The sequence below is a fragment of the Trachemys scripta genome, chromosome 1, assembly GCF_013100865.1.
Source record: "Trachemys scripta elegans isolate TJP31775 chromosome 1, CAS_Tse_1.0, whole genome shotgun sequence".
In the NCBI taxonomy this organism is placed as follows: domain Eukaryota; kingdom Metazoa; phylum Chordata; order Testudines; family Emydidae; genus Trachemys; species Trachemys scripta.
The window spans coordinates 37,654,120-37,680,835 of NC_048298.1; the positions used below are offsets into that span (position 1 = coordinate 37,654,120).

The following is a 26,716-nucleotide window of genomic DNA, read 5'->3' on the forward strand; positions in this document are numbered from 1 at the left end:
CGCGTGGCTGGGAGTGGGAGGGAGGAGGGGGCGGGGTTGGGGCGGGGCTGGGGCGGGAAATGGGCGGGGCCAGGACCCTGTGGAGGGTCCTCTTTTTTTATTTGTTAAGTATGGTAACCCTAGTCATGTTAGACATCTGAATCCTGATTTAGACTTCCTTCTAAGGCCCTGACCCTGCAAACACTTAAGCACATGCTTAATGTTAAGCACATCAGTAGACATATGATGAGCGCACATGCTTAAATTAAGCATATGCATATGTGTCTTCAGTATCAGGGCCTAAGAGACCTGCAAGATTACACTTGCAATTATTTGTACCCATAAAAAATGTTCATATGATGATTGTAAAATAGCCTTAAAGGGGACAGTCACAGAATACATACAAAACGTATTCATTTTAAGTTTGCATAAAACTATACAATATTATACATGAGATATCTCTGGAGGACTGGAAGTGGTTTATATGTCATGTTTTTAATATACAAATATTATAATTTATATATGAAAATTTAAGCAGTTTTATTGCTTTAATATATAAACAATCATTAGATTTTTTGTTTGATTTTTCCTCTTTAATGTATTACATTTCTTACTAGCATCTTTCTCAAATCATACTATCTGCTGCTTAAATTTGTTCTAGTGGCCCAGAGCAAGTGGCAAACTGTTGATTCAGACAATTTATCTTTTAATTCATTTGTATCAGAGAACGGCACTCCATTTCCGAATTAAATTGAGAGAGCTCAAATCAACACCTTATCAATAAAAATGTTGCTTAAGTACATTTTCACTATCAGACAAAAATACTAATTACTAAAAACATTTCTGCTTTACCTTTGCATGGGATGAGAAAAACTGACAAATTGTAACTTTAATGTTTTATTGTGAGTTTGTGCAGAGTAGGATTAAACCCCATATTTTTCTACAGATTTAGCTACATTTTAATTTGAGTATTGAGAATGTTGCCTCATTAATTCTCAGTATTTATGTATTTTTTTCTAACAGTGGGTCATATTTAAGAGGAACCCCATTTATATAAAATATTGATGGCCTAATATGTCCCAGGAGAGTCATTACATTCTAGGATCTTTGGTTTGAACCATTCTGGAGCAAAAAGATGATGGGTATTCATTTCAAATAAAACATTTTTGATCATTCTTCTGTTAGGCAGTTCCAAATTTCTTTGTTCTAACTCTGTAGCTATGCAATATTTGACGGGCTTTTACTTTTTGAAAGCAGCCATTTGCCCTCTAATCCATGGGTTGCTGTTCACTGGGAGCTGCCTGCCTTTTCTTCCTACTCAAAAAAGGGTCTCAATGGGCTTAATTAGAGTAAGATGGTGGTCTCAGAATCAAGAGGTTTGGTAATGCTTATGACATTGTGCACCATTGTCATTCGGCTGGGTTTAATATAGCAAGTGTAAAACTTGAGCTCAGATGCTGGTGAAGGAACCAAATTACATCAGTCTGAAAACCCTAACAAATTCTTACCTAAAGGGTTGGCACCACGAAATACTGCTTTCAAATCCTGTTGAGGCATATGTGGTAGAGATTCAATGTATTTTCTAGCCTGGGAATAGATCAAGGCATACATGCAGATTACATTTTCTCAATAGTAAGCATGGCAATTCTGGAAAATAAAAATCTCTAATTGCTACGTTTCCTATTCATGGAAGACATTGTCTATACAAACTCATTGTGTGTGTGTCTAGATACAGTCAATCATCTTTAAATGTCTTATAATTATAAAACCCACAAGAGGGTTTTAAAAGGTGGAATTTTCCCCTTGAAGTTAAAGTTATTTCACATGGAAACACTTATGTTTTCATCTACCTGCAAAACTGGTTTATCACCATAGATCCTAAAATAACCATCATATCTGCCACGTCTTTCAAGCAGGAAGTCAGCCTATATCTCCTTTCAGTTACCACTGGCAAACAGGTACTATTCTACCCTTCCCATACAGCTCACCATTGTCAAATACTAATGTTTAATCAACTAAGGATCAAATCCTGACCTAAGATGCCTCCAAGGTGCAGAGCCTCAGGACCTTTGTAGCTTGCCTTGGCTCCATGGCTGTGGGGCTGAACTGGAATCCTCAGGCCCCTCACACTAGAGACAGCCACAGAGCACATACTCAGCTACCTAACCCACATATTGCAGGCAAGGTGCTGGGATTTGACATCATTGAAGACATCGCTTTCTTGATGTCTAAGCTGATGAGCAGGTGACCTACTGTTATTGGGTCAGAAGAGACTAAATGGGGTCCTGATGGTAGACAGACAGACCCTCGCAGATGACAGCTCTGAAAATGGAATTGTCAAAGGAGAGAGAACAGAGCAAACCTGTATGCATGAAAAAGAGTCTCTGAGAAAACTGTAGTTTCTTTTTCAACCTTTTAGAAAGGTTGTTAATAATACAGGGATTTCATCCCTGACATCTCTCTTCCCTATACACGGATTATTTCCCCTCTTCACACGTTACTGCAGGAAACTGAGAAACTCTCCAGGGTCCCACAGAAGACAGCAAGAGGGACAGAATATGCAAAGAGCTGCTCAAACTGGTGTTGAGCTCATGTCGACCAACTCCCTGGCTCCTGGTCAGAGAGCAGGCCCTGAGACTTGTGTTTCCCTTCTCCTCTGGATCTGATGATCTTCAGGATCAATTGGCCCTGCATATCCTGGTTACACACTAATAAGAGGTTACTGTGAGCCTTCCTGGTATGTACTCTGGGTCAGGATGCAGCCACTGGAGAGATGGAATCCTGCTCCGAACTCCGTTCTCTCTGCGTGACAACACATCACTGATATTTCTCTAATTTCCCTGCAATCTTTTTAAGCTTTTCAATTATGCACTAAAACAAAAGATACTTTAAAGTATTTTGAGCGGTTATTCCAAGCTACAGTCTCATTCAAAATGTATCCTAGTACAGGGTTAATCTTTAATTTACAACAAACTTGTGAAACCAGAAGTAGAAATATATTTCTTTTTACTTTCTATTTTACTGGAAGTTGTCAAGAGGAGTTGGACCAATATGGCTGCCATTACCAACATATTTCAAAATATTTTCCTCTTTTTATTATGGAGGTTGGCAACTCAGCTTTCTAAAAGTGTGATTGCTGTTACCAGTGGCAGCCAGTCATCTACAGAGAGTACAGGTTTAAAGGACAGAGAACAGGATTAATTTCCCCTCCCATGAGAATGCATCCCTGAAAGGTGTTGTGCACTCCTGGGAGATGATGCTGAGCATGTTCTCCTCCCATAGTTGGTGAGAGAGCTCAGCGCCTCAGAGAATCAGACCTTTAGGGACATATGTTGATATAACTTGCTGTGCAGTTTTTAGATATATAGCAGCTACACTTTCTCGCATGGAAACTATGGGCTAAAATGGAAATCAACCATTACTCAACAGAAATCATCAGACATTTGTGCATTTGAATATATTTGTGTTGAATCTGTGCTGATTTATTAACATCCCAATTCCTCATTTAAAGAACCCATCAGTGATTGTAGGGGACCAGGCTTGTTTTGTCTTCTGGCTACCTCCAACTGAGACCAATATCACCAGCCTTTCCTCCATGTCCTTGTCATTTCCACAGAAATCCACCCATTGGAGCTCAGAGTATTTAAATAATTCAGAATCTGGAAATACTGAAAGTGGGATTATGGGCTAATCCCAAATTAAGACATCAGATCTTCAAACTAACTCAGAGACTTGTTCAGAAACATCTGGTGACGTTTATATAAAGATTCCCTGTATTTTTCCAGTTTTTTTAATCCTCTGTTTATCACTGAAAATAAGTTTGGAATCTCCATTTAAGTCTTGAACCTGCTTTGAGTGGAGTGTAGCTGGGAATGCACAACTGTTGCTCTTCAGGACAAATACAAATGGAGGCCACAAGCAACATTAAAAAGTAGACATAGTCCTCTGAGCAGAAGTTGAAAAGTAAAAGGAACAGGATGCAGGTAGAGAATGGGCTTACTTGAGGAGATGGGGAGGTAAGTGCTATCCTCAGCCTGAAAACAAGGTATACAGTTATGGCCCAGCTTCCCTGGCATTACTCCAGTAACTTGGAGGTCGTATCGCAGGACTCATTAACTGGAGTCTGCTGCTCTTGCTTCTCCTGTACTCTCTATGCTGCACAGCACTTCTTCACTTGTACACACAACATTTTTAACCTGCGATGTGCAGGATGAAGCTATAAGGAAGCAAAATAAAGCCTTCTACTTTACCTAGATTAAGAAACTGACAACAGTTTTTTTCAGTGTACGAGAGAAGAGGATGGGCTTTCATTTTAAATTTAGAGTGAGAAAGAGGGATTTTAACCAAGAGCCAAATATTCTGAGAAACTGGTGAACACCCGAAGGCCTCATTGACTATGCCAGATTGCTCCATTGTTTTGTCTGACCCATCAGGCCAAAAAACTCAAGGACAGGCCAGATCTCTGTGGTAACGTTAGGGCCAACGAAGGCCCTTATACTATTGCTGCTGGTGGTGCCCAAGTTGCAATATAGGGCAAATCCTGAGGCTGATCTAATTTGTGCCTCCTGGTGCCATTTCCCCTATAGGGCTTGAAGCAGTGAGGAATCACCAAGTGCAGGTCTCCCCTGGGTCACACTTCCATTCATCTCATCCCTTTCCTGGTCCCCAATATGCCCCATCACCCTGCTCCAGAATTCCCCCTGTCCCAGGGCTTCTTTGGAGGTGATATAGAGATGGCTCTGCCCTGGATAGAGGTATGTGTTCTGCAGTGGGGGGGGAATACACCAAAGGAGGCAGGGTCTGTATAGACCCTTTGTCACTACTTTGGATCAGCTAGGATATAATGCAAGGGGTGAATTCCTCCCCCAAATTCCCAATTGCTTTAGAAAAATCAGAATTTTAATAATCAAGTTTTAGATCTACAAATACACCAAAATACAAATTTTTAAAGCTTCTTAAACCTCATTTCCCATTACATGAACTTCCAAGAAATCACAAAAGACACCTTTGCAAAAAAAAAAAAAAAAACATGATTAAAAAAAAAAAGATTCCTGGCATCCATTAATTAGACTTACTGGGCTTTAGTCAGTGAACATCTAAGAGCATGCAATCATTTGTTATTAAGCGAGTTTCATATTTGCAGATAAGATAGTAAAATATTTATGTAAAGCTCTGTACAGGAATAGCAAACAGATGACATTTGTACAGGCAAATTAGTGCCCAACTGGGACAAAACTAAACAGACTTGCCTTCCAGATAAGGCATAGTCCTAGGAATTTAACCTGTAAGGAAATATTACTACCAGAAATAAACCCACCCTTTCGGGCACATACACACGCAATCTGACTCATTAAAGTGGCTCTGAAACAAAAGAAATGAACTATGAAAAGATAAAAGCCACCATAATAAGTCTACTCTCCCTATCAGTGAGCCCACAAAATTACTCTAAGCATTAATGAGTTACATATGATACACCTCTGAACCTAAGATAGGTTCAAAGCACAGAGGTTTGTACTATATTGGCCTCAAGAACAACCAAGTGACCATGCACTGGAGAGCCCTCCCTACATTTCTTGGCTGGCCCAGTCTCTCAGCACAGGGTATGGAGGGAGAGCCAACTAATCACCTAATTCCTGCCTCAACTCTTCCCAGGAGCCTGAATGCTCACAAACTGTGGGGCTGCCCCAAGCCCATAATGGCTACATTTAAAAAAAATAAAAAGCTGGAAGTTGCAAGAAAACAGAGTGTTAGCCTAGCCATGTTAGTTTCCTCAATTGTTCAACAGATATGAATATACCGGTAAGAAAAACATTAAAACACACAAAGGCAAAAAACCAAAAACAAACAAAAAAATAAATAAAAAAAAAAAGGCTTTACAGAATGAGAAATAAAGCACTGTTAGAAATCCAGCAAATTAGCAAAAAGGTGTTAAACCAGCTTTATTTACTTGTCACCTACATAGCTCTTATATTCTTCATTAAGTGTTGGAGTAGCACATTGAACACAGAGGAAAAATATTGACTGCCTGTGTAACCAGTGTGTGACAGTCCATCATGCTCCTATGCCACTGAGCGCCTCAGAAAGCAGTCTTGTGACCACACAGATTTCTCCACCAAAAATGTGTTCTTTCTCCTTGAGGTCTGTCCTCTGATGTTCTAGACAATATAAGCAAGCAAGGGTGGTTGCTCTCACTTTCTCCAGGGACAACTCCGGGAGCCACGTAAAGGATTTAGCCATGTAAAGGATTGAGCTCTATATATAAAATATGTAACTAAATAAGCTGAACCAAAATTGTTATTGCTGAGAAAGTATAAATGTGCTGTGGTTTATCTCACCAAATGTTTATTATATTGTGCCCATCACCATAGCATTTCAGTGCCTTGACAGCCCAACCCAGGTCACAACTCTCAGCTAATTAACACTCCTAAGGACTCCCCTGGGGTCTCTATTGTTACTGCTTAAAAATCTAGATTCTTGATTTAAAAAAAAATAAAAATTATTATAGATTGAATAGGGAAACTCACACAAAGAGAAACAGTAGTTTGGCTAGAAAACATTTGTTTTAATGGGTTATCCCATTCATGCATCTTATGTGTAGAGTTTTAATTATAAAATTATGCCTTTGGTGTTGCATAATGAAAGTGGATCCCATATAAGTAGTCAGCATCACATATTCAGTGATTGTTTTTCCAAGTACTAAAACTAATCTCTAACATTTTTAAGAGCACCTAAGCAACTTAGGAGATAAGTCTCATTGAAAGATGACATCTTCAAAGTTACTTTTGAAAATTTTTACCCCACTTGCTGAATGTTGCCACTAGCAGCAAAAAAGCAATGATTTTAAACAGCTTTTTGTATTTGGAATTGAGCAGCACACTATCTAACACAACCAATGGCATACCACACCAATTATTATGAAAAAGTAAATTATTAACGGTGAACTCACATGTTCCGATGATATTTTCTTGAGAAGTTCAGAACTGGGTGTTCCCACAACTTCCATTATTCTCTTTAGTTGGTCAATATCTGCAAGTATTCAAGAAAACTCCAGGAAAGATAGTAAAAGTAATCAACAGACAAGCCTTGTGTATTTAAATAAACCCCGAACTCCTGCACAGATGATCAGATCCTCAGGTGGAGGAAGGGACACAGTTCTATTGACTGCAATGGAGTTAGCCAATTTATACCAACTGAAGATTAGGTCCAGAGTGTCTTATTGTCCACTGCCCAGAACATCGTGTATTCATTTACACTTGTGGAATGAGAGTGTAAAATGCTACCACCAGTGTAAGGTCCCAGTTCAACACAGTCATATGCCTAACTTTGAGATGAATGGGGTTAAAGCATGTGCTTAACAATTTCAGCCTATGCTCAAGTACTTTGCTGAACAGGGCTGACTGCTGACTCGGGGGCTGAGTGGAGAATTCTGACTGGGTAGCATATTACACCCACTTTGCACTGGGACAAAGGAGTGTAGAACCAGGCCCATAATCTTTAAAATGTACATTTCCTGAGTTAGTATATGATCTGAAAAGTGAACCACATTAACATTTCCTCTAGTGATTCAAGATTAATTTAAAGTCTCAGTGAAGTTGATGAAACTATAACCCTAGATTGTATTTTACAAGAAAAAAGAAACAACAACCCTGGTAAGTCTATATTATGTAAAAATCCTATTTTTGGAAACAATACATACCAGCTTACCAAAAATAGTCAGAAACACCACCTTAGTCAAGAGATGTGAAGCAACAGGTATTAAGAACATCTGAGTGATGCTCTGGCCCCATTGTTGACAATACAGTCTGACCGATTTAAACCTACAGAAAGCTCAATGGCAAGATGCTACCACGTCTTAGTTGTTTTTCAGAGATCTATAATATCATCATGCCTTTTCCACATCTGGCCATATTCTAGCTTTAGCTGCAATGTTAGGATTTTTTCGCTTTTCAGAGTAGCGAGAACAGTCAGGCCTGGCCTACACTACACAGTTAGGTCAACGTAAGGCAGCTACTATGTAAGTGCCCTACTACACCAACATAATAATGCCACCTCCACAAGAGGTGCAGGGCTTATGTCAGTGAAGTTAGGGTGATGCAGTGTCTCTGTAGATGCATCACTTACATGGGCTGTTGGCTGTCTTGTCAATTTCACAGCTCCAGAAACTGACAAGAAAGCTGGACAACTAGAGCCCAGCTCCCCCCGGCACCATGCTCCCAGAAGGGCTGCTGCCCAGAGGCTCCCTACTTCCCACTCAGGGAGGCAAGAAGCCCAGGTGGCTCCAGCAGGGAGCTGCGTGGAGCTGAGAGCCCTGGCTCTCAGTCCCCCAAACTGTCCCTCTTCAGGTCAGTGGAAGCGTTCCTGGTGAGGATGCGCACCACCAAGAGAAGGAGGTTAGCTCAGCCACTGCAATAATTACTGTGGTGGCTGTAAGTTCACCTAACATAGGTCAAGTTAGGACAGTAATGTAGGCATGCCCTTAGTGTGGAACACAACAGAATCTGATGTACACTGTGCCTCTGTTTTGAATGCAGAGAGGTTTTCTGATGTGATCTAGCAATCATTTCTTTATCATCCAGTCTCTTCAGTCTCCATTTTTACTTCCTCTGCATTTCCTTTTACTATTATTCTACCCTACTCAGCAACTGCCTTTTCTGCCCTCCTATCAGTCAGAGAAACAACATAGACTGCAATAGAGCCCATCAATATTGCACCATGAACCATAATAGTTCCACTACTTTATGTTGGAATGAGGGATTTTTATGTTGCCTCTCTTGCCTACATACAAATAAAAACAGCAGTTCTACAACAGTAAGTGACATGCATATTAATTCAATTTTAATAAATGTATGTTGTTTTTGAGAAGCTGCACAAATGAAAGAAATCAATCCTTCTGCAACTAGGTCATTATTTAAATATCAGGCATAAAATAAAGATTGCATGTAGCTTCTTGTGGTTTAAGAACATCTGTTATTGCTTTTTCTTCTGATGGTTGTTATGTTCAGCAGTCATATATAGTAAATTGAACAATTAGCAAAGCTCAGTTTGCTGTATCAAAGGCTTGTTACCTGGCAAATATAGCCTTAAGAACATTTTGGTGATTAGAGAACATGAAGAACTGTGGTGCATTTGCACTTCATGTAACTGCATTTTATGTTAAGGATACAGTCATTTCCTGGAAAAAGAGCCTTGCCTTTCAATAGCTCTGCCATGATGCATCCCACTGACCAAATGTCAACTGCCAAAAATAAGGAGAAAGAGAGAGATGCATGATAAACATAATAAAAATAATTAAATGCAGTTGCTTTTTCCTGTTGTGACTATATTGTTTGTAGTTTAAAAATAAGTATCTTACTTTACCTGTTTGATTATAGTGCATCCAGTTTAACATAATTTCTGGGGCTCTGTACCATCTTGTTGCTACATATCCAGTCATTTCATCATCAGTTTGTCGGGCTAAACCGAAGTCTAAAATCTACAGAAGAAAAAAAATCAAGATTTCTCATTATTTTTATTATAGGAGTTGATTTGTTCCCTGTTCTTTATTTCTGGCTTACTTCAGCCATCAAAACACCTCAGCTTGCAATGAATTCGACCCTCAACATTTCATACCCAGCCAAGTTTGCTCCCCATCTCATGCTTTCTGGTAATACTAAGAAAGATGGAGTCCTTTAATGACTAAGAATCTGACCTTGATGTAAGTGGACCGACTTATGCAGTGCCCTATTAAAGTAATCGGGGCTATGTGCTGGTGCCAGGGTCTCTCCATGGTAATATGATGGCAAAGTTGGAGCTTAAATGGAATTGGACCCTTTTACACAAACTCTGAATTTGACCTTCAATTTATTTTCCTATAACATTACATTGATAGCCATAATCACTGCTATGAAGAATATCACAGAGCTGAAGAATATCAACAAAGAAAATTAAGCCTGAATTGTATAGGTATAAAATGCCAACACCCAAAAACATCAGATCATGATATATTAAAAGCACCACTGTATTACTCACAAATGCTCCAATGTTTCCTTAGCTCAGCTATTTGTGTTTAGGCCTTGTAACACATATAGCAATTATTCAATCACACACATTTTGATGCCACTAAGAGAGGCATATGTAAGCTGCATAAGGAAAAGCTCACAGAGTACCATCTAACACCCCATTGAAATGAAAAGTGAGTTTTTCTTAAAAATACCACACACACATTTGATGGCACAATAGCGCCCACTGAATGCCCTCCTTTTGGAAAGCTTATGTCCAAGAGAAAGCATTATGTTTCAGTTTATTTCTTTGCTTTCTGGTATCTACTTCTATGTATTAGTTTTCTCTAAATAGGCAAATAATGAAATACAACATCCGAAGCAAGAGCCATATGAATAATGACTAGAATCTGCAACACTAAGAACATAACAATGGCCCTACAGGGTCAGACCAAAGGTCCATCTAGCCCAGTATCCTGTCTTCCGACAGTGGCCAGTGCCAGGTGTCCCACAGGGAACAGAACAGAACAGGTAATCATCAAGTGATCCATCCCCTGTCACTCATTCCTAGCTTCTGGCAAACAGAGGCTAGGGACATCATTCCTGCCCATCCTGGCTATTAGCCACTGATGGACGTATCCTCCATGAATTTATCTAGTTCTTTTTTGAACCCTGTTATGGTCTTGGCCTTCACAACATCCTCTGGCAAGGAGTTCCATAGGTTGACTGTGCGTTGTGTGAAGATATACTTTCTTTTGTTTATTTTAAACCTGCTGCCTATTAATTTCACTGGGTGACCCCTAGTTCTTGTGTTTTGAGAAGTAGTAAACAACACTTCCTTATCTACTTTCTCTACACCAGTCACAATTTTAGAGACCTCAATCATATCTCCCCTTAGCCATCTCTTTTCCAAGCTGAAAAGTCCCAGTCTTATTAATCTCTCCTCATACAGAAGCCGTTCCATAATTTTTGTTGCCGTTTTCTGAACCCTTTCCAATTCTAATATAACTTTTTTGAGATGGGGCGACCACATCTGCACACAGTATTCAAGATGTGGGCCATGGATTTATATAGAGGCAAAATGATATTTTCTATCCTATTATCTATCCCTTTCTTAAATTATTCCCAGCATTCTGTTCACTTTTTTGACTGCCACTGCACATTGAGTGGATGTTTTCAGAGAACTATCCACAATGACTCCAAGATCTCTTTCTTGAGTGGTAACAGCTAATTTAGACCCCATCATTTTATATGTATAGTTGGGATTATGCTTTCCAATGTGCATTACTTTGCATTTATCAACATTGAATTTCATCTGCCTAGGACAAGGAAAGGGCATTTTGCAACAATGTATTTTTAGATTTTTCATTATTGATCATTTCTTGCTCAAATACGTTGATATACTTTTTATTTCCTTTCTGGCTACTCTTTAAAGCACCACCAATTTAGATTTTTCCATAACAGTTTGGCCTCATACAAGCGAATAAGTAATGAAAATAATGAAAAACGGAATGTAACCCAGCCAAAGAGTAGGTGAGGAGAGAGGAGGTTGGGTGGTGTGTAAATTTTAGAAAAGAAGATCTGAAGTCTCCTTTATCACCCTAGAGTATAAAGAGTAACATGGACTTTTATAAAGAGAATGATCAGGCAAAGACTTCCTATAATCCCTCAAAAATGAGACTCCACATACAGGTATGAAAATATTAAAGGCCAGTCATGATATTTGCTGAGCTTCCTCAACTGCCACTGAGGTGAATAGGGGCGTTAGTCCTCAGGTCAACTGCACTGTACTGGGTGTGTTGTCAACTACTGTGATTTTGTTGCAGGTCTCATGGAATTTGGTGTTTTCTTTAAAATGTCAGAGTAAAGCCATCATCATATCTCTGCTTTCATTAAAAAAAAAAAAAAAAGTTTGTTCTGACTCTGATGACTATGGAGAAAGGCTTGAAAATGGGAAGGGGGTATACCCTAAAGGCTCAGAAAACTCTAAGCTTTTTGGGGTTGTGGCTGTCTTCCTGTTCTGTGTTTATACAGCACTTAGCACAATGGGGTCCTGGTCCACCATTAGGGCTTCTAGGTGCTACGATGATACAAATTATAAACAACCAACACGAACAATGATAATCCAGAAGGCCAAGAAAACCCAACAAAAAACGATCCACAATTTATTTAAAAAAAAAAAAAAATCAAATGATTTTTGGGGCCTGACTCATGATTTTTGAACACCTGGGGTTGGTAATACTGGTGTTTGCTTTACCAAAGTACCCTTTTATATATTTCAGCCAGTTTAATCATTGTTAACTTCCTATAAGTGTATGTCCTGTACATGTAGGGTAGTTGCTGTATGTAGTGCTTCACCTCAACATGTGGGGCCAGATCCTGGAGTCTTGTCACTTGGAGTATCAGCTAAAATTTTGGGCCCATAAGCCCATTTTTTAACCTAAGTGCTTCCTATTCTCAGTTTTTAAATGTTAAGAGGATTTTTATTCACTGTAAACAATTTGCACACAGTACCTGAAATAGTAGTTAATATCTGTATCCTCACAAATATTGTTAATGCAATTTATTTTTTCCTCTGCCAGTATGGCAACAGTAACTAAATGCATGAATGTGTACTAACATAAAAATGGCAGTTAAAGTTCTAGTTCCAGAGATATTACAAGAACCTTCATCACAATAGCATGAATCCTACCCTTAATTCACAGTCTTCATTTACAGCTAGGTTACTGGGTTTCAAGTCCTGTATCAGAACAAACACAGCGTTAGTCATGCATACCTAATAAGGTTAAATTAGTATTGTAACAATATCAAGCCTGACATTGGGCAGTGCACACTGCATTGATTCGTATTCTCTAGCTAACTGAACTCACCCGGTGGATGATTCCAGCTGAGTGAATATACTGTGGAATAAAGAAAAGAAAAGAAGATAAGAAAGCAAGATTAGTGGAAAAAAGGTAACAGTCACTTGTTCTATTCATATTTTTTGTCCCCTATGTTTGGTGGTTTTATAAAGAGTTAGGAATGTTTTCTGATCTAAATCTTATCTGAGCAGCAATCACAAATACTATCAGGCAGGTAGCACAAGTGTCACTGATTTGCTCCTAGATATAAGTGTCCTCTCTCTCTTTCAAATATGAACACTTCAAGAAAACTAACCATGAAAACTATACTGATATCCTTAGAGCTGTAATACACACCCTTCTATCAAAAGATGATTGACTATATAGTATTTGATAAAAAGACATTCATTTCATTTCGGACCTCCATTTTGATCATCTGCATCCACATACTGCCTTCCTAAGCAAGTCAATAGATGCATACCTTAGCTACAAGCTAGACTCTTCACACACAAAATACACAGATGTGTAACTGCATTTATATTGAAGAGGGATGGTGGGTTCGCTACAAGCAGATATTCATGTGCTCATTTTAATGGGAGTCCTTGCTTTTCACAACAAACAAGAGGAAAACACTCTTAGGATGCTGATAAGATAAGGTGAAATCCGAGCAAGGACTTTTAAAAAAAGAACAGTTCCATATTTCAGGTACAATTTACCTAACGTTTGAAGAGCAACTGTACTTTGAAAAATGACTGTATAAACGGCACCTTGGGGTTTCATGTTTATTGTCTCTCAGTGTCTCCTTATCAAACTTTGATCAGTTTACAAGTAAAAAGATGCATTTGTTTCTTATAATTTTCAGCCCTGTGAACTTGCCTTGGGATGTGAAAGTCAAGATGGTTTTTTTCCTTCTTGGCATATCAATAAGAGGGCATAATTAGGCCTGCAGGATCTTTATTACTGAGGCCAATATCCAAGAAAGAAATAGCCTGATGTGCCTTTCTTATCCAAGGGTGAGTTTACAGCACTGACAATTACAAAAATAGACATATATTTTATGTACAAATTGAGCTGATTAGATATGAAATTATTGCGAGTCTATAATCTTGTAATCCCACTATAGCATTTCACGAGTCATAGGCCCCAATCCTGCAAATGCTTACAGAGGTGCTTAACTTTACACACAAGTAGTCCCACTGAAATGAATGGGGCTACTCACGTGTGTGAAGTCTAACTTGTGTGTAAGTATTTGAAGGATTGGGGTCTTGTCTTTAGTTCTGAAAGGAATCTGGGGAGTTGTAAATTTACTATGGTTTATAAAAAGAAATCACCAGAGACGTCATGAGTATTTGTAAGTCTATTCAGCTCTGAAAATGAATTCAAATATTGCCTTTCCAATGAAATATTCATTATTACAACATTTTGGTTGCTCGGTATAAAATAAATGCCATCATGCAGCATGTACCTTAAGACCTCTAAGTAACTGGTAGATGAGAAACTGTATATGGTCATCTGTTAGCTTCTGGCACTTTACAATATTATTCAAGTCAGCACCCATTAAATTTGTCACAAGATACCTGTAAAAATAAAACAACTTATTTCTGACAAGCAGCAGGTAAATCTAATTTGTTTAATTTAATATTAATTACTCACTCCCGTGTATATTCCTTCTCCATCCATCAATAGGGAGATAAAAATCACCTCCTTCCCCCAAATTAGGAGTTTAATCATTTGCCTTACAGTCCATAAGACATTTAATGTCTTTTTGCCAGACAAGTTTGTACAAAATCAGTAAGTTGGGAAATTTAAGAAAAAAAATATCATATAACAATAGCAGTTCATAGCCATAGGTATGTGGTCAGTGTATTCTCACTGCAACTGTAGCAAGACAAACCATGATCATAGAACAAGAGAACTGTTGGCCAGGAAAGACCACACTGAATCTATCTGGGTTCCCATTTGTTCCCACTGAAGTCAAAGGCAAATCTCCCATAAAAAAATCAGGCCTGGTTTTGCTTGTAAGGCTCCTGCTACAACACAGATTCCGTTCAATGAGTAGAGATGGACAAAATTTGAGTCCCTTGGGAAATTCTGATATTTTGAAATTAGTTTTCATTCTAAATTGGAATAAAAAGTCAAAATTCACAGAATAGAAAATTCTGAAAAATTTCCATTTGGAAATATCAGAATGTTTGGTTCCGTTTTTTTGACTGAAACAAAAACATTGACATTCCTGAATCAAACGTTTAATTTGGTTTGTCAACCAAGATCGAATTGTTTTGTTTTGACTCTGTTCAACATTGAAATGTGTCCACTTGAATAACTATGTAGCTCAGGTACCTCATACCCTTATTCACATGAGTAATCCCATGAATGGAGCGAGCAAGGGTTATGTGATCAGACCCCAAACACCCAGGCTAATACCTATAACCAACTACATTTTGAAAACAAATATTTGAAAATCAAGTTTTTTATTTATTGGCACTTCAAGTGTTCAAAGCATTCTATCAACTTTAACCAATTCATTTACTGGCTATGCCGTAGATTCTAGATTCTGAGAGTGTAATCCTGGCCCTGTTGACATTAATGGGAGTTTTGCCACTGACTTCAATAAAGTCAGAATTTCACCCAGTGTTTCTCCTAAAAGACTGAGGGCCTAATTGTTCTCTCACCTGCTCCTGACTTACACTGGAGTAGTAACTCCACTAAAGTTAATGAAGCTACACCAGTGTAAAACTAATACTAGATGAGAGGAGAATCAGGCCCAGAGATGTCATCACCCACTGCAGAATATTTTCCTGCATTCCTTACATGGCTGACGTCACTCATGCTGGCTAGAATAAACACTCCACATCCAAAACAAGGTTAAGGTGATCAGACCACAAATTTAGTGAGACATACAGAAGATCAAATCACGTGCCAGGTACAGTAATAGAGTCCCTGCAATCTATTAAGTACCATGCCCAAAGGCCTTCGGGCAGAATCCCCTTCCCCTTTTTTTTTGAAAAGGGGACCAAAGGCACATTAGTCTCTCAAAGCTCATTTTGGCTGTAGCTAGACTAGAAAACTGTGTATCTGTTTTCCAGCAACATTGAAGCATCTATCTTCATAGCTTACCAATTAGTCACACTGATATTAAATTTTACTTACACTTCATTAAAATTTTCTATTGAAGTTGCTGGTGTAAAAACATCTAGTAATCCTATAACCTGAAACAGAAAAGGTGATCTCCTTTTTATTTCAGAAATTCATGACATAACACATCATTTATGCTAGCTGTCCTCAGAATCCCTGGAACTATGTATATGAACAACATGATTTCACCCTCAATATTTAACAAAACCAGCATAGTACTGAATGAAGAGGACTGGTTTTTTTGTTTTGTTTTTGCCACTTATCTCTCAGGGCAAACCAAAATTACATTATTTTATGAAAAAATAGAACAAGACTTCAGATAATCTAAAGTCAAGAAGGAGAAGACCTAATCTCCCATTATAGAACAAGTAGTGTATGATTTCGATTTGCTTCTATTGTACTTAAAGCTAAGTAATGCTTTAGATGTTTTCTTGTAACATACTTACTGAAATAATTGTAACCTCCCTCCAGCATACTTTTCAATCTACTGTATCACCACTTCTCAACTATGAGTATTGAGTAATTTCCTGTCAGAGACTGGATTCATTTTCATTTTAGTTTAAGTCTGGGAAATTAACAGGAATTCCCCAATTCAGCAAGGTACTTAAGCGTCTGCCTAACTTTAAGTAAATTGGTAATCCCATTGAAACTGATGTGACTGGGTTTAAAGTTAGGCACATGCTAAGTACTTTGCTGAATCGGAGCCATAAATCCTAGCAGCTTGCACCCAGGTCAAAGACTAAACTCAGTCTTCAGATAAGTACGTTATATTCCCATTAACTTCAGTGAGAGCTCTATGAGCGTATATGAGAACAGAATCTGGCCTTAATTTCTCAGTAGAATCCCAAACTGACACATGCAGATTTGAGTTTTATTTGGGTTTGATGCTTTACTCTGCCCTTCTCTACTAGGGTAACAACACATTTTCAACAAAAGACACCTCGTTAGTGTCTATTAATACCCATTCATGTCAATGGAAGTCTTCCCATTGGCGTCAATGGATTTAGGATCAATCCCTGAACCAGCAACCGTTTCTTGGAAAGACAGGGATCACATATACTTTTCCAATAATAAGTGTAGGTAAAGTAAATTAAACTTCGGTTTATAAACTTTCACTTATAGAAACAGAATGCAAAGTACAAACTTTTCACTTACATTTTCATGTTTCATGTGCTTAAGCAACCTAAGCTCTCGATAGGTTCTTCTTGCATGAATAAGTGACTGAAAAGGTCTTGAAAGCTTTTTTACTGCCACCTTCTGTCTTGTTTTGGTATCATAAGTTGAACTAAGAGAAAATTAAAAAAAATTAAAAAACATGATCTACCCTGGCATTGCTAGGCAAGGCCTCATGATGTAACAGTCCAAAGTCAACATGAGAAAGTTTGAGTTTATGATTCTATTTCCACCTGCTGTATCACCTGAAAGTGATCTCTGGGAGAGCTATTTGGAGACAACCTCCAATATTCAAAGATAGCTCTCTTGCAATCTTCCTGACAATTACCAACTCCTAATGATATTTTTCATCCCTAGGTACTACCCTGTCCCCATCTGGCATGGAAAATAACCAGAGAATTAGCTTCATTAATTTTGCTTTCCAACTCCTGCCCAAACTCAAGGCGCTCTTAGGGAATATAAGGATTTGAACTCTAGCCCTTAGTGAACAGACTGGAGCCTTTAGTAATTATAGGATGATGCCACACTGTCTAGCAAATATTAATTATGCCTAGTGAGCATTTGCATGGTATATGACGTCTTCATAAATCTACTGACACCAGATTAAAATTTCGAAATAGCCACTGTCAGGCTATAAAAGTTGCCTCAGGAACCATTACTAACAAACAAATCACCAGTATAAATGAACATATATGCAATTAAGGCTCCAATCCTACAAACATTTAAGCGTGCACTCAATTTTACACATTTGAGCAACCCACAGTCTTCAGTGGGAGTACTCAGATACATAGAGTTAAGCATGTATGTAACCATTTGAAGGAATAGGGACTTAATTTTCAATACAGTAGTCTATATAACATATAGCAAGCCCCAAACAAATACTGCTCATTATGTTGCGAATGAGGGAAAAATTGGTTTATTTACACTTTATCTTCTGACAATTCATAGGACATTTGAAAACTATTTGTTCGGCTAATCAATAATCAAACTCTACTTCCCCTATTTAATACCATCCCTGCATTTTTACTTTCCCATTAAAATAAATTCAGTTCAGCTAAGAAAACTGAAGTTGCCTACTGAAAGTGTTGAGAACACAATCTGCAGTTGCTAGAGACAGCATGAGCATAAAGAGATAATCTTTAACACATTAACTTACAGGAAGCCTTTTACTGAGTAACAAATCTAGTTGAAAATTCAACAACAATCGTATGTGTAAGAGTGAGATGTCAATGGTTAGTAGTAATACTATATATTTTAATGGCTCCCAAAATTGTGCTAAGAGCTCCTGCATAAAGACATAAGTTTTGCCATAAGTAGTTCACAAACTAATGCTCTGTTCCTGTACTCCATGTGGATGGAGCTCCACATTTGCATGGCACCTCACTGAACTGAATGGAGCTTCATGAGGGCAGAGGTCTACTCATCTGAAGCCCATTGCAGGATCAGGATCTCTTTTCTGACTAGACGCAAAAAAGGGGGCAAACAAGACAATGGGGAAAAGTAGAGGAGAAGAACCAGGGCAACATCAGTAAGATTATACAACTGGTTATCTTAGATTACATAGAAACTCAGCAAAGGCCAATGCAAAGCAGGATGGAGCAATGAATTTGTTTTTAATTATAGTTACATTGAAAGAGGAAGTAGACTTAATCAGCAAGTTTTTTGTAGGGATCAGCGAAGAAGTGAGTCAATCATGAGATGAATGAAACAGATAAGTGATTATTTAGTCAGATAGTTTGTAAGCATCACAGAACTGGATCTTAAAAAGGGATTTAAAGTTGGAGAGGGTAGTAGCTCTGTAGATCACTCCAGAAAAGAGACTCCATGAGTAAAGGGAAGAAAGCACAGGCAGTTGCAGGAAAAGGCTGGCATCTCCAGTGAGGAGGAGCAGGCAGAGTGATATAAGAGACTTGGCCTGACAAGTAGGGAGGAAGCAGATTTATACAAGACATGATGGTGATAAGGAGACAATCTGATGTGTTGCTTGAGCAAGCAGAGGGGTTCAGACATGGGCTGGTGTGATCAGAAGTACAGGCAAGGAAAGTGATTTTAGTGGCTATGTTTTTCATGACTGGAAAAGGGGACGATGTGGATAGGAGTAAGTCGTAAGAGAAATATGTAGCCAAATGCCTCATTAGCATGATGAGGACTAGACCTAAATCCTAGGGTGAAATCCTGACCCCACTGAAGTCAATGAATGAAATATATTGATTTCAATGGGGCCAATATTTCACCCCATGTCTCCTCAGGAATACCTATTCTTCACTTACATTCTAGTCTTTTAAACTTGGCACATTTGTGAGGAAGGAAATGGATACACAGATGGCTTAACGCTTAGTACCGTCTACTGCAGACCACTGCCTAGCAAGTAGCTAACCTTATTTGTACCAATGCATAAACCTCCACTCATACTTTCACTGGCACATGAAAGCCTTGCAGAACCTGGGCGCTCTGTAGAAGGACTTAGGAAGACCCATCATTCTGATAAACATCTTCTCCCCCACTTCAGTTCAATTGTGGGATTCAGTAGCTTGATAAACGCTCAACTTAGATGGATTGCTTTCTACCATTTGAATGAGTCGGAGCTTTCAGATGGTATAAAGCATTGCTTTTTAGCCTTAGCAGTTCTTAAAACAGCAGGGCTTAGACCAGTTTGGAACAGAATGAGGGAGAAAAAGCAAGTAGCAACCGGAGTTGTGTGACTTTTAAAGTGAAACTGTGCATATAAAATGAATGCCCATGATACTCAGCTGGTTTAAATTGGCACAGCTCCATTACAGCCAGTGGACTGTAGTGATGACCTGGCCCATTATATTTTTGAAGTGTTTTTCTCACTTTGTCTCACCAGCCCCATCATCCATGTTGGATATTAAAACTGAAATTTGTGAAATCTAGTTTCCTTTCCACCATTTATGCTCTTCACTGTTTGAATTTAATTCACCTTGGACAATAAAAATAAACTATTCAATTTTGTTACTGCATATTTTTAGTTTCACTTTCTGGTTCTCAAATGTTAGCAGTATTCCATGGTGTTCAGGCTGCAAACACTGCTGGGAAATATTTCTTTAAATGGGCTTTTTCCCAGAAAAATTCAAAAGCATTAATTTATTGAAAACATTGTTATTGATGTTATTTTTATAAAAGCTAACTCTGGGACCTCTCTTAGCAGTGTCCCTTTCAGATGTGATCTCATTCAACCCAGAACTCTCAGTGTTTATAAGCATTTATTTGCTACCTGGAAGTGGTCAAGAGATATCAAGCTTGAGCAATAGTGTTGTTTTGGCACTGTTCAAAACCTTCTGCTCAGTGTAATTTTAAATCACTGGTTAATTTAGAGAAACTGTTTCAGTGTTGCTTACTCTCCTGATATTTAGTGCTTTTCTGAAAGCCCCAGCTGCTTAAATCATGAGATCATTTGATAATCTGACCTTTTATTTCCTAAAAGAAGTAACTTTCCAGACTTTATGGTTGTAGAGAAAAGCAAGAGCACATGAAGCAAGAGTAGCTGAATGCTCAGAAACCAGAAGTCAAAATATAGTATTTTAAAACAATCTCATGGTTTTCAAACCAATTTCATGATTTTGTAATCCTGACTCATGATTTTGGAATACTTGGGATTGGCAATACAGCTGTTTATAAATAAAAAGTATGGTTTATGTGGTTTATGCTTATGAATTGCATGACATAGTAAAAAATACACCTCTACCCCGATATAACGCGACCTGATATAACATGAATTCGAATACAACGCGGTAAAGCAGTGCTCCGGAGGGGCGAGGCTGCACACTCCAGTGGATCAAAGCAAGTTTGATATAATGCAGTTTCACCTATAACACGGTAAGCTATTTTGGCTCCCGGGGACTGCGTTATATCGGGGTAGAGGTGTAATTACATGATCATTTTGAATTTTTGGTTTCTTTCAGTGTGCTTCTGAATCAGTTCAAAAGAAACTAATGATTTTATTTTATATCATTTACTTATATATATTTACCATTCCCAATCATGAAATTTGGTTTTTGTACAGTTGTGATGACTGTTGATTATTTAATTCATGTTATGCCATAAAGGTGAGTGATAATGACAATTTGTTTATTTTTTATAAAAACAAAACTGCTAAATAGAGAAGATATCACAAAGTTTACAAACATCAATGTCTTGGAAAGGACCCAGAAGAGACTGCTCTTAAAACAGCCACTGTTTACTGAATTCTGGAATGTAGTCTTGGGAAAGAGCACATACGCCATCAATCCAACCACAAGGAAATGTGCCATAAGAGCAATTGGCAGCATGGCAGAATCAGGAGGAAGCTATGTTGCAGTCCCAATGTGAAGAAGCGAGCATTTCCCATTGTCAGCTTTGGATAAGTAGTGCCAACAAACAAAATAAACTAACACAGGGAACTGAAATATTCCCTTCATCTCACCCCCCAAACAAATGCTTTATTATTTTATGGCAGTTCAAGGAAGTTAGTGAATGCAACTTTCAGAGAGCCACATTTACCCTATAAAGCACAGAGTGCTTCTTTGTCTACTAGGAAACACACAATTCTGTACAGGTACATGCGTAAGAATAAATCTATAAAAAATATGAAAGGTAGTGAGACAAAAGGAGAGAGGATGAGTAATGGTCTTCAGCAAAACAACATACTAATCTCATTGCTACAGGAAACAACACTTACTTCACCCTACAAATGGTGATGCGATATATTATGGTTTTGCAATGCAGTATCACGTGGATATTGTTCCTACATACCTTGTGAGCATTACATAAGGTATGTAAGAACTTGTGCTTTGCTTTAACTCCAGCACAACCAGTGTCAATTATTGAAGATGAATTTACAGCTAGCATATGAATGCCAAAGCAGCAAACAGCTATTATATTAACTTACATTGCATATACTGTATTAAACAGATACTAAAATTGCACAGATCTGCTTCCTATGATTTTTCTATTTAGTCATGTCACCTTAGTTTACTAGCAAAGAAACCTAGGTCTTAACTAAAAACATTAATCAATGTCAATATAAATCTATTACCAACACAATTTATAAAATAAAAATAATCAGTATACTAACTATACTCAATCATTGGGCTACCGGGGAGATTTAGTTTAATCTTTGTCTTTCAGACCTCCATCCTGCAAATACTTGTGCATATGAGTAACTTTACACACTAAAGACTTTTTTGCGGGAACGGTTATAGACATTATGACTGAAGTCATTGGGACTAATCACACATGTAAAGTTACTCATGTGTGTAAATGTATGCAGGGTTAGAGCCTTGGAATGATTAGCTCTCTTAGTGCAGGGACCATGTGGTATCTGTCTCTTATACAGCTTTTGAGTAGACTGCCAGTGCTTAAATAATAAAGATCTGTCACTGTTGCAAAGCTAATATACTATTGAAGATCAAGCTGCATTTTATTCCACCTTTCATCAAAAAAGAAAACTGTCAGGTAGCTATAGAATATGGAATACAAAAACTATAATTAAAACTGTCAACTTCTAAGCTGCACATAAAATTTACTATTTAAAAATAAAAAGTGCCATCAAGATGCATGCATAAACCCAAGCAAACAATCTCATTTACATTACAAACGTCCTCCTTTTCCCTAAGTCCTCCCATATCTTGTTCGCTTTCTCCATAATGGTCAACATTTTCAGAGGCAGGACTTGGGCTCCTAAGTCACTTTTGAAAATCCCACACTTAGGCCATAAATATAGACTTAGGAGTCTAGAAAATGTTGGTCATCGTGCCTAAATTTAGCCCCTGATCTTGCAAAGAGCTACATGCAGTCAGGCGTTAGATCTTAAAGGTCTTTGGGACAAGGGACCCTGTTTTACTCTATTTGTAAATTGCCATGCTCGTTTTGGCACTGGATAAACAACTAATGACTTTATTAATAGTTACAATGCTGGAAACACAAAGGAAGCTGCTCAATTTCCAAATAGCAGGCTGAATTAATTGTACTCTGCAGAAAAATGTGCTCATTTTTGGTATTTCTCTTTGCTGAAAGCTGTAGTTCTTCAGAGCAACATTTCTATAGTTACTTTTTTCACCAGACCTCCAGAGGGTCCTGCTAGAAGCATAGGCACCGACTTCCCCTCTTTCCCATGGGTGCTCGACCCCCACCCCTGGCCCTGCCCCCATTCCACCCTTTCCATGAGGCCACTCCCCTGCCCTATGGCTACAACCACTACGGAGCCACCCCTGTTTCAGTGATCCTCCCCTCTCACCCAGATCCTTGCAGCAGTGCAACGTGGTTGTCTCCTTCCCATCCCTGGGAAAAGCACTCAGGCTGTCTAGTATCAGCAGCAGGGAACCAATTCTGTCCCAATCCCTCACCCCAAGTACCCGCACAGCATTTTTCAAACTCTCCTTTTTTTCTCTTTGTAATCATAGTCCATCTGCTGCTCACCCATGGCTCTCATCACACCCCTGGCACATTATATCATCCATCCATCTCCTTCTCCTCCTCCCTCTTCCTTCCCCTCACTGGCTCCATTTCCACATCATTGTTACTCTCCCCCTCTACATGCTCCTCTTCATCCCAATCTCCCCACTCTTCCTACCAGCACAAATCCAGATCCCAAATCCACACCCTCCTCTGCCTTCTCCTCCTTACCTCTGGTGACATTTGCCCCAGCCCTGGCCCTCCCTCTTTACCTCCTACGCTCATCTCTGCCACCACTGCCACCCTTCTCGTGTCCCCATTTGTAACCTCACGCCCATCCTCCTCCTTCTCCTCTGCCCTTCTCTGGAACACGCACTCCATCTCTAAAAAAATTCCCAGCCATCTCCAACCTCTTCATATCTTGCTCCCTCCAGCTCCTGGCTCTCACAGAGACTTGGAGTCCTTCATCTTATAGAGGCCTCTTCTTCTCCCACTCCCCACCCTGAATCAGCCCAAGTTGGGGGTGTTGGACTTCTCCTCTGCCTCTCCTGCTGCTTCCCACCTCTCCCTTCTCCCCTGTCCCATCCTTTCTCCTCTTTCCAGCACTGCATCCAACTCTTCTCTGCCTCTCAATGTTGCTGTCACCTGCTGCCCACCAACTCCTCCCCATCAGCCTTCCTCTCTTTGACTCTTGGCTTTCTCTGTCTTCCACCACTCAGTCGTCTTTTGTTCAACATCTTCATTAATGATCTGGATGATGGGATGGATTGCACCCTCACCAAGTTTGCAGATGACACTAAACTAGGGGGAGAGGTAGATATGCTGGAGGTAGAGATAGGGTCCAGAGTGACCTAGACAAATTGGAGGATTGGGCCAAAAGAAATCTGATGAGGTTCAACAAAGACAACTTAGGAAGGAAGAATCCCATGCACCGCTACAGGCTGGGGACCGACTGGCTAAGCAGCAGTTCTGCAGAAAAGGACCTGGGGATTACAGTGGATGAGAAGCTGGATATGAGTCAGCAGTGCCCTTGTTGCCAAGACGGCTAACAGCATATTGGGCTGCATTAGTAGGAGCATTGCCAGCAGATCGAGGGAAGTGATTATTCCCCTCTATTTGGCACTGATGAGGCCACATCTGGAGTATTGTGTCCAATTTTGTGCCCCCACTACAGAAAGGATGTGGACAAATTGGAGAGAGTCTAGTGGAGGACAACGAAAATGATTAGGGGGCTGGGGCACATAACTTATGAGGAGAGGCTCAGGGAACTGGTCTTATTTAGTCTGCAGAAGAGCAAAGAGTGAGGGGGGATGTGATAGTGGCCATCAACTACCTGAAGGGGGATGAGTTAGGCTGCTCTCAGTGGTGGCAGATGACAGAACAAGGAGCAATTGCCTCAAGTAGCAGGGGGGGAGATCTAGGTTGGATATTAGGAAAAACTATTTCACTAGGAGGGTGGTGAAGCACTGGAATGGGTTACCTAGGGAGGTGGTGGAATCTCCTTCCTTGGAGGTTTTTAAGGCCCGGCTTGACAAAGCCCTGCCTGTGATGATTTAGTTGGGGTTGGTCCTGTTTTGAGCAGGGGGTTGGACTAGATGACCTCCTGAGGTCTCTTCCAAACCTAATCTTCTATGATTCTATACTCATCCCTTGTGACTTGAAGTTTCATGCAGATGACCCATGCGACCCCTTAGCTGCATGTTTCCTTGCCCTCACCTCTTCATTTGACCTGCAGCCCCTGTTGAACTCAGTCTGTTGCCACTCACCAAAAGGGCATTCACTGGACTTGGTCTTCACCAAGCACTGCTCTCTCTCTGATCTTTCCCCCTCTCCAGCCATCACCTGGTCTCTTTCAGCATCACCCATCAGTGCCCCTTCCCTCCCCCAACACTGTCACTTGACCATTCCATGACTTCCAATTCATCTGCATTGATGACTTCTCATCTGTTCTCTCTTGCCTGCCCTCTCTTTCCCTTTCTTCCATTGATATGGTTGTTGATTCTCTCAATTCTTCACTCCATCTTTGACTCTTTTGCTTTTCTTTCCCATCACAAGCTTTGCCCTACCAACCCATAGCCCTGGCTTGCCCCCAACATCTGCTTCCTATGTTTCAGCTCTTGTGCTGCAGGGCATCTCTGGTGGAAATGCTACATGCAGGCTGACTTCCTCCACTATGAATTTGTTCTCACCTCTTTCTGTTCTACCATATTCCTAGCTGCTTAATTGAATCCGATAGTCACAATCCCAGCCACCATAATTGCCACCTTTGACTGGGTCCTCAAACCATCTCTCATGCGCCTCCACTTTTCTCTCTGCACAGGGTCTTACCAATTTCTTCCAAGAGAAAACTGACAAATACAATATGACTTTCTCTCAACACACCTTGCCTTCCTTTCCCCCCACTACAAATTGCTCTTTTTCTATGGAGCAGATGCGGAAGTTCTCACCTGCCATCCTTTTCTGACCGCTCCACTTGCCCCAGAGATCCCACCCAATTTCCTGATCTCCCTTGCACCCACTCTCATCCTCTTCCTTATTCTTCTCCTTCACCACTCATTCTCCCCTGACTCTTTCCCCTCACATACAAGCCTCTCTCATCTTAAAAGTTGTCTTAGTCTCTCCCATAAAAAAAAAACAAAAAAAAAAACCACACCAACAAACCTACTCTTGACCCACTTGCCTCTCCAACTACCACCCCACGTCCCTTCTCCCTTTAATTTCTAAGCTCTTTAAATATGCTGTTTGCAGTCACTGTCTGGAGTTCCTCTCCTTGAATTCCATCCTAGACAGCCTCCAATCCGACTTCCAAACCCTTCCTTTCCACTGAAACTACTCTCACCAGCCACCACTGACTTCTTCCTAGTCTAAGCTCAATGCCAGAACACCATCCTCATCCTGTCAGCTACCTTTGCAACAGTTGATCATACTCTTCTTTTTGAAATCTTGTCCTCCCTTGGCTTCTGTTTTTTGGACCTCTCCGGGTTCACCTCTTACTTCTTTAATCATTCCAGCATGTCCTTCAGAGGATCCTTCTCATCCCCTTTCCAACTTTCTGTTGGGGATCCAAAGGACTCCATCCTTTTACCTCTTTACTCCAGACCTGTCTCCTTCTGTCCAAACTAAAATCTCAGCCTCTCTCTCTGACCTCTCCTTGTGGCTGTCTAACCATCAGTTCAAGCTCAATGAGGCAAAAACAGAGCTTTTAATCTCTTCCTGTCC

At 39.6% G+C, this 26,716-nt stretch overlaps 1 protein-coding gene across 8 annotated transcripts in view; it reads right to left on the reverse strand.

Moving 5' to 3' along the window:
- Nucleotides 1-26,716, reverse strand: part of MAPK11 (mitogen-activated protein kinase 11) — a 50,229-nt gene that overhangs the window by 14,015 nt on the left and 9,498 nt on the right. For 5 of the 8 annotated variants that reach the window (XR_004645413.1, XM_034767734.1, XM_034767720.1 and 2 more), the window contains 9 exons: nt 17,087-17,216; nt 15,947-16,005; nt 14,262-14,373; nt 12,827-12,856; nt 12,649-12,696; nt 9,337-9,451; nt 9,143-9,214; nt 6,926-7,005; nt 1,488-1,566 (listed from right to left, as the gene is read on the reverse strand). Coding sequence is in view for 7 of the 8 variants with exons in the window: in XM_034767734.1 (XP_034623625.1) it covers nt 1,488-1,566; nt 6,926-7,005; nt 9,143-9,214; nt 9,337-9,451; nt 12,649-12,696; nt 12,827-12,856; nt 14,262-14,373; nt 15,947-16,005; nt 17,087-17,216 (725 nt within the window). In the remaining variant the exon portion in view is untranslated. Of the gene's footprint in view, nt 1-1,487; nt 1,567-6,925; nt 7,006-9,142; nt 9,215-9,336; nt 9,452-12,648; nt 12,697-12,826; nt 12,857-14,261; nt 14,374-15,946; nt 16,006-17,086; nt 17,217-26,403; nt 26,422-26,716 lie in introns of those variants that run through there. The other 3 variants (XM_034767769.1, XM_034767743.1, XM_034767779.1) reach the window with 3 other exon arrangements.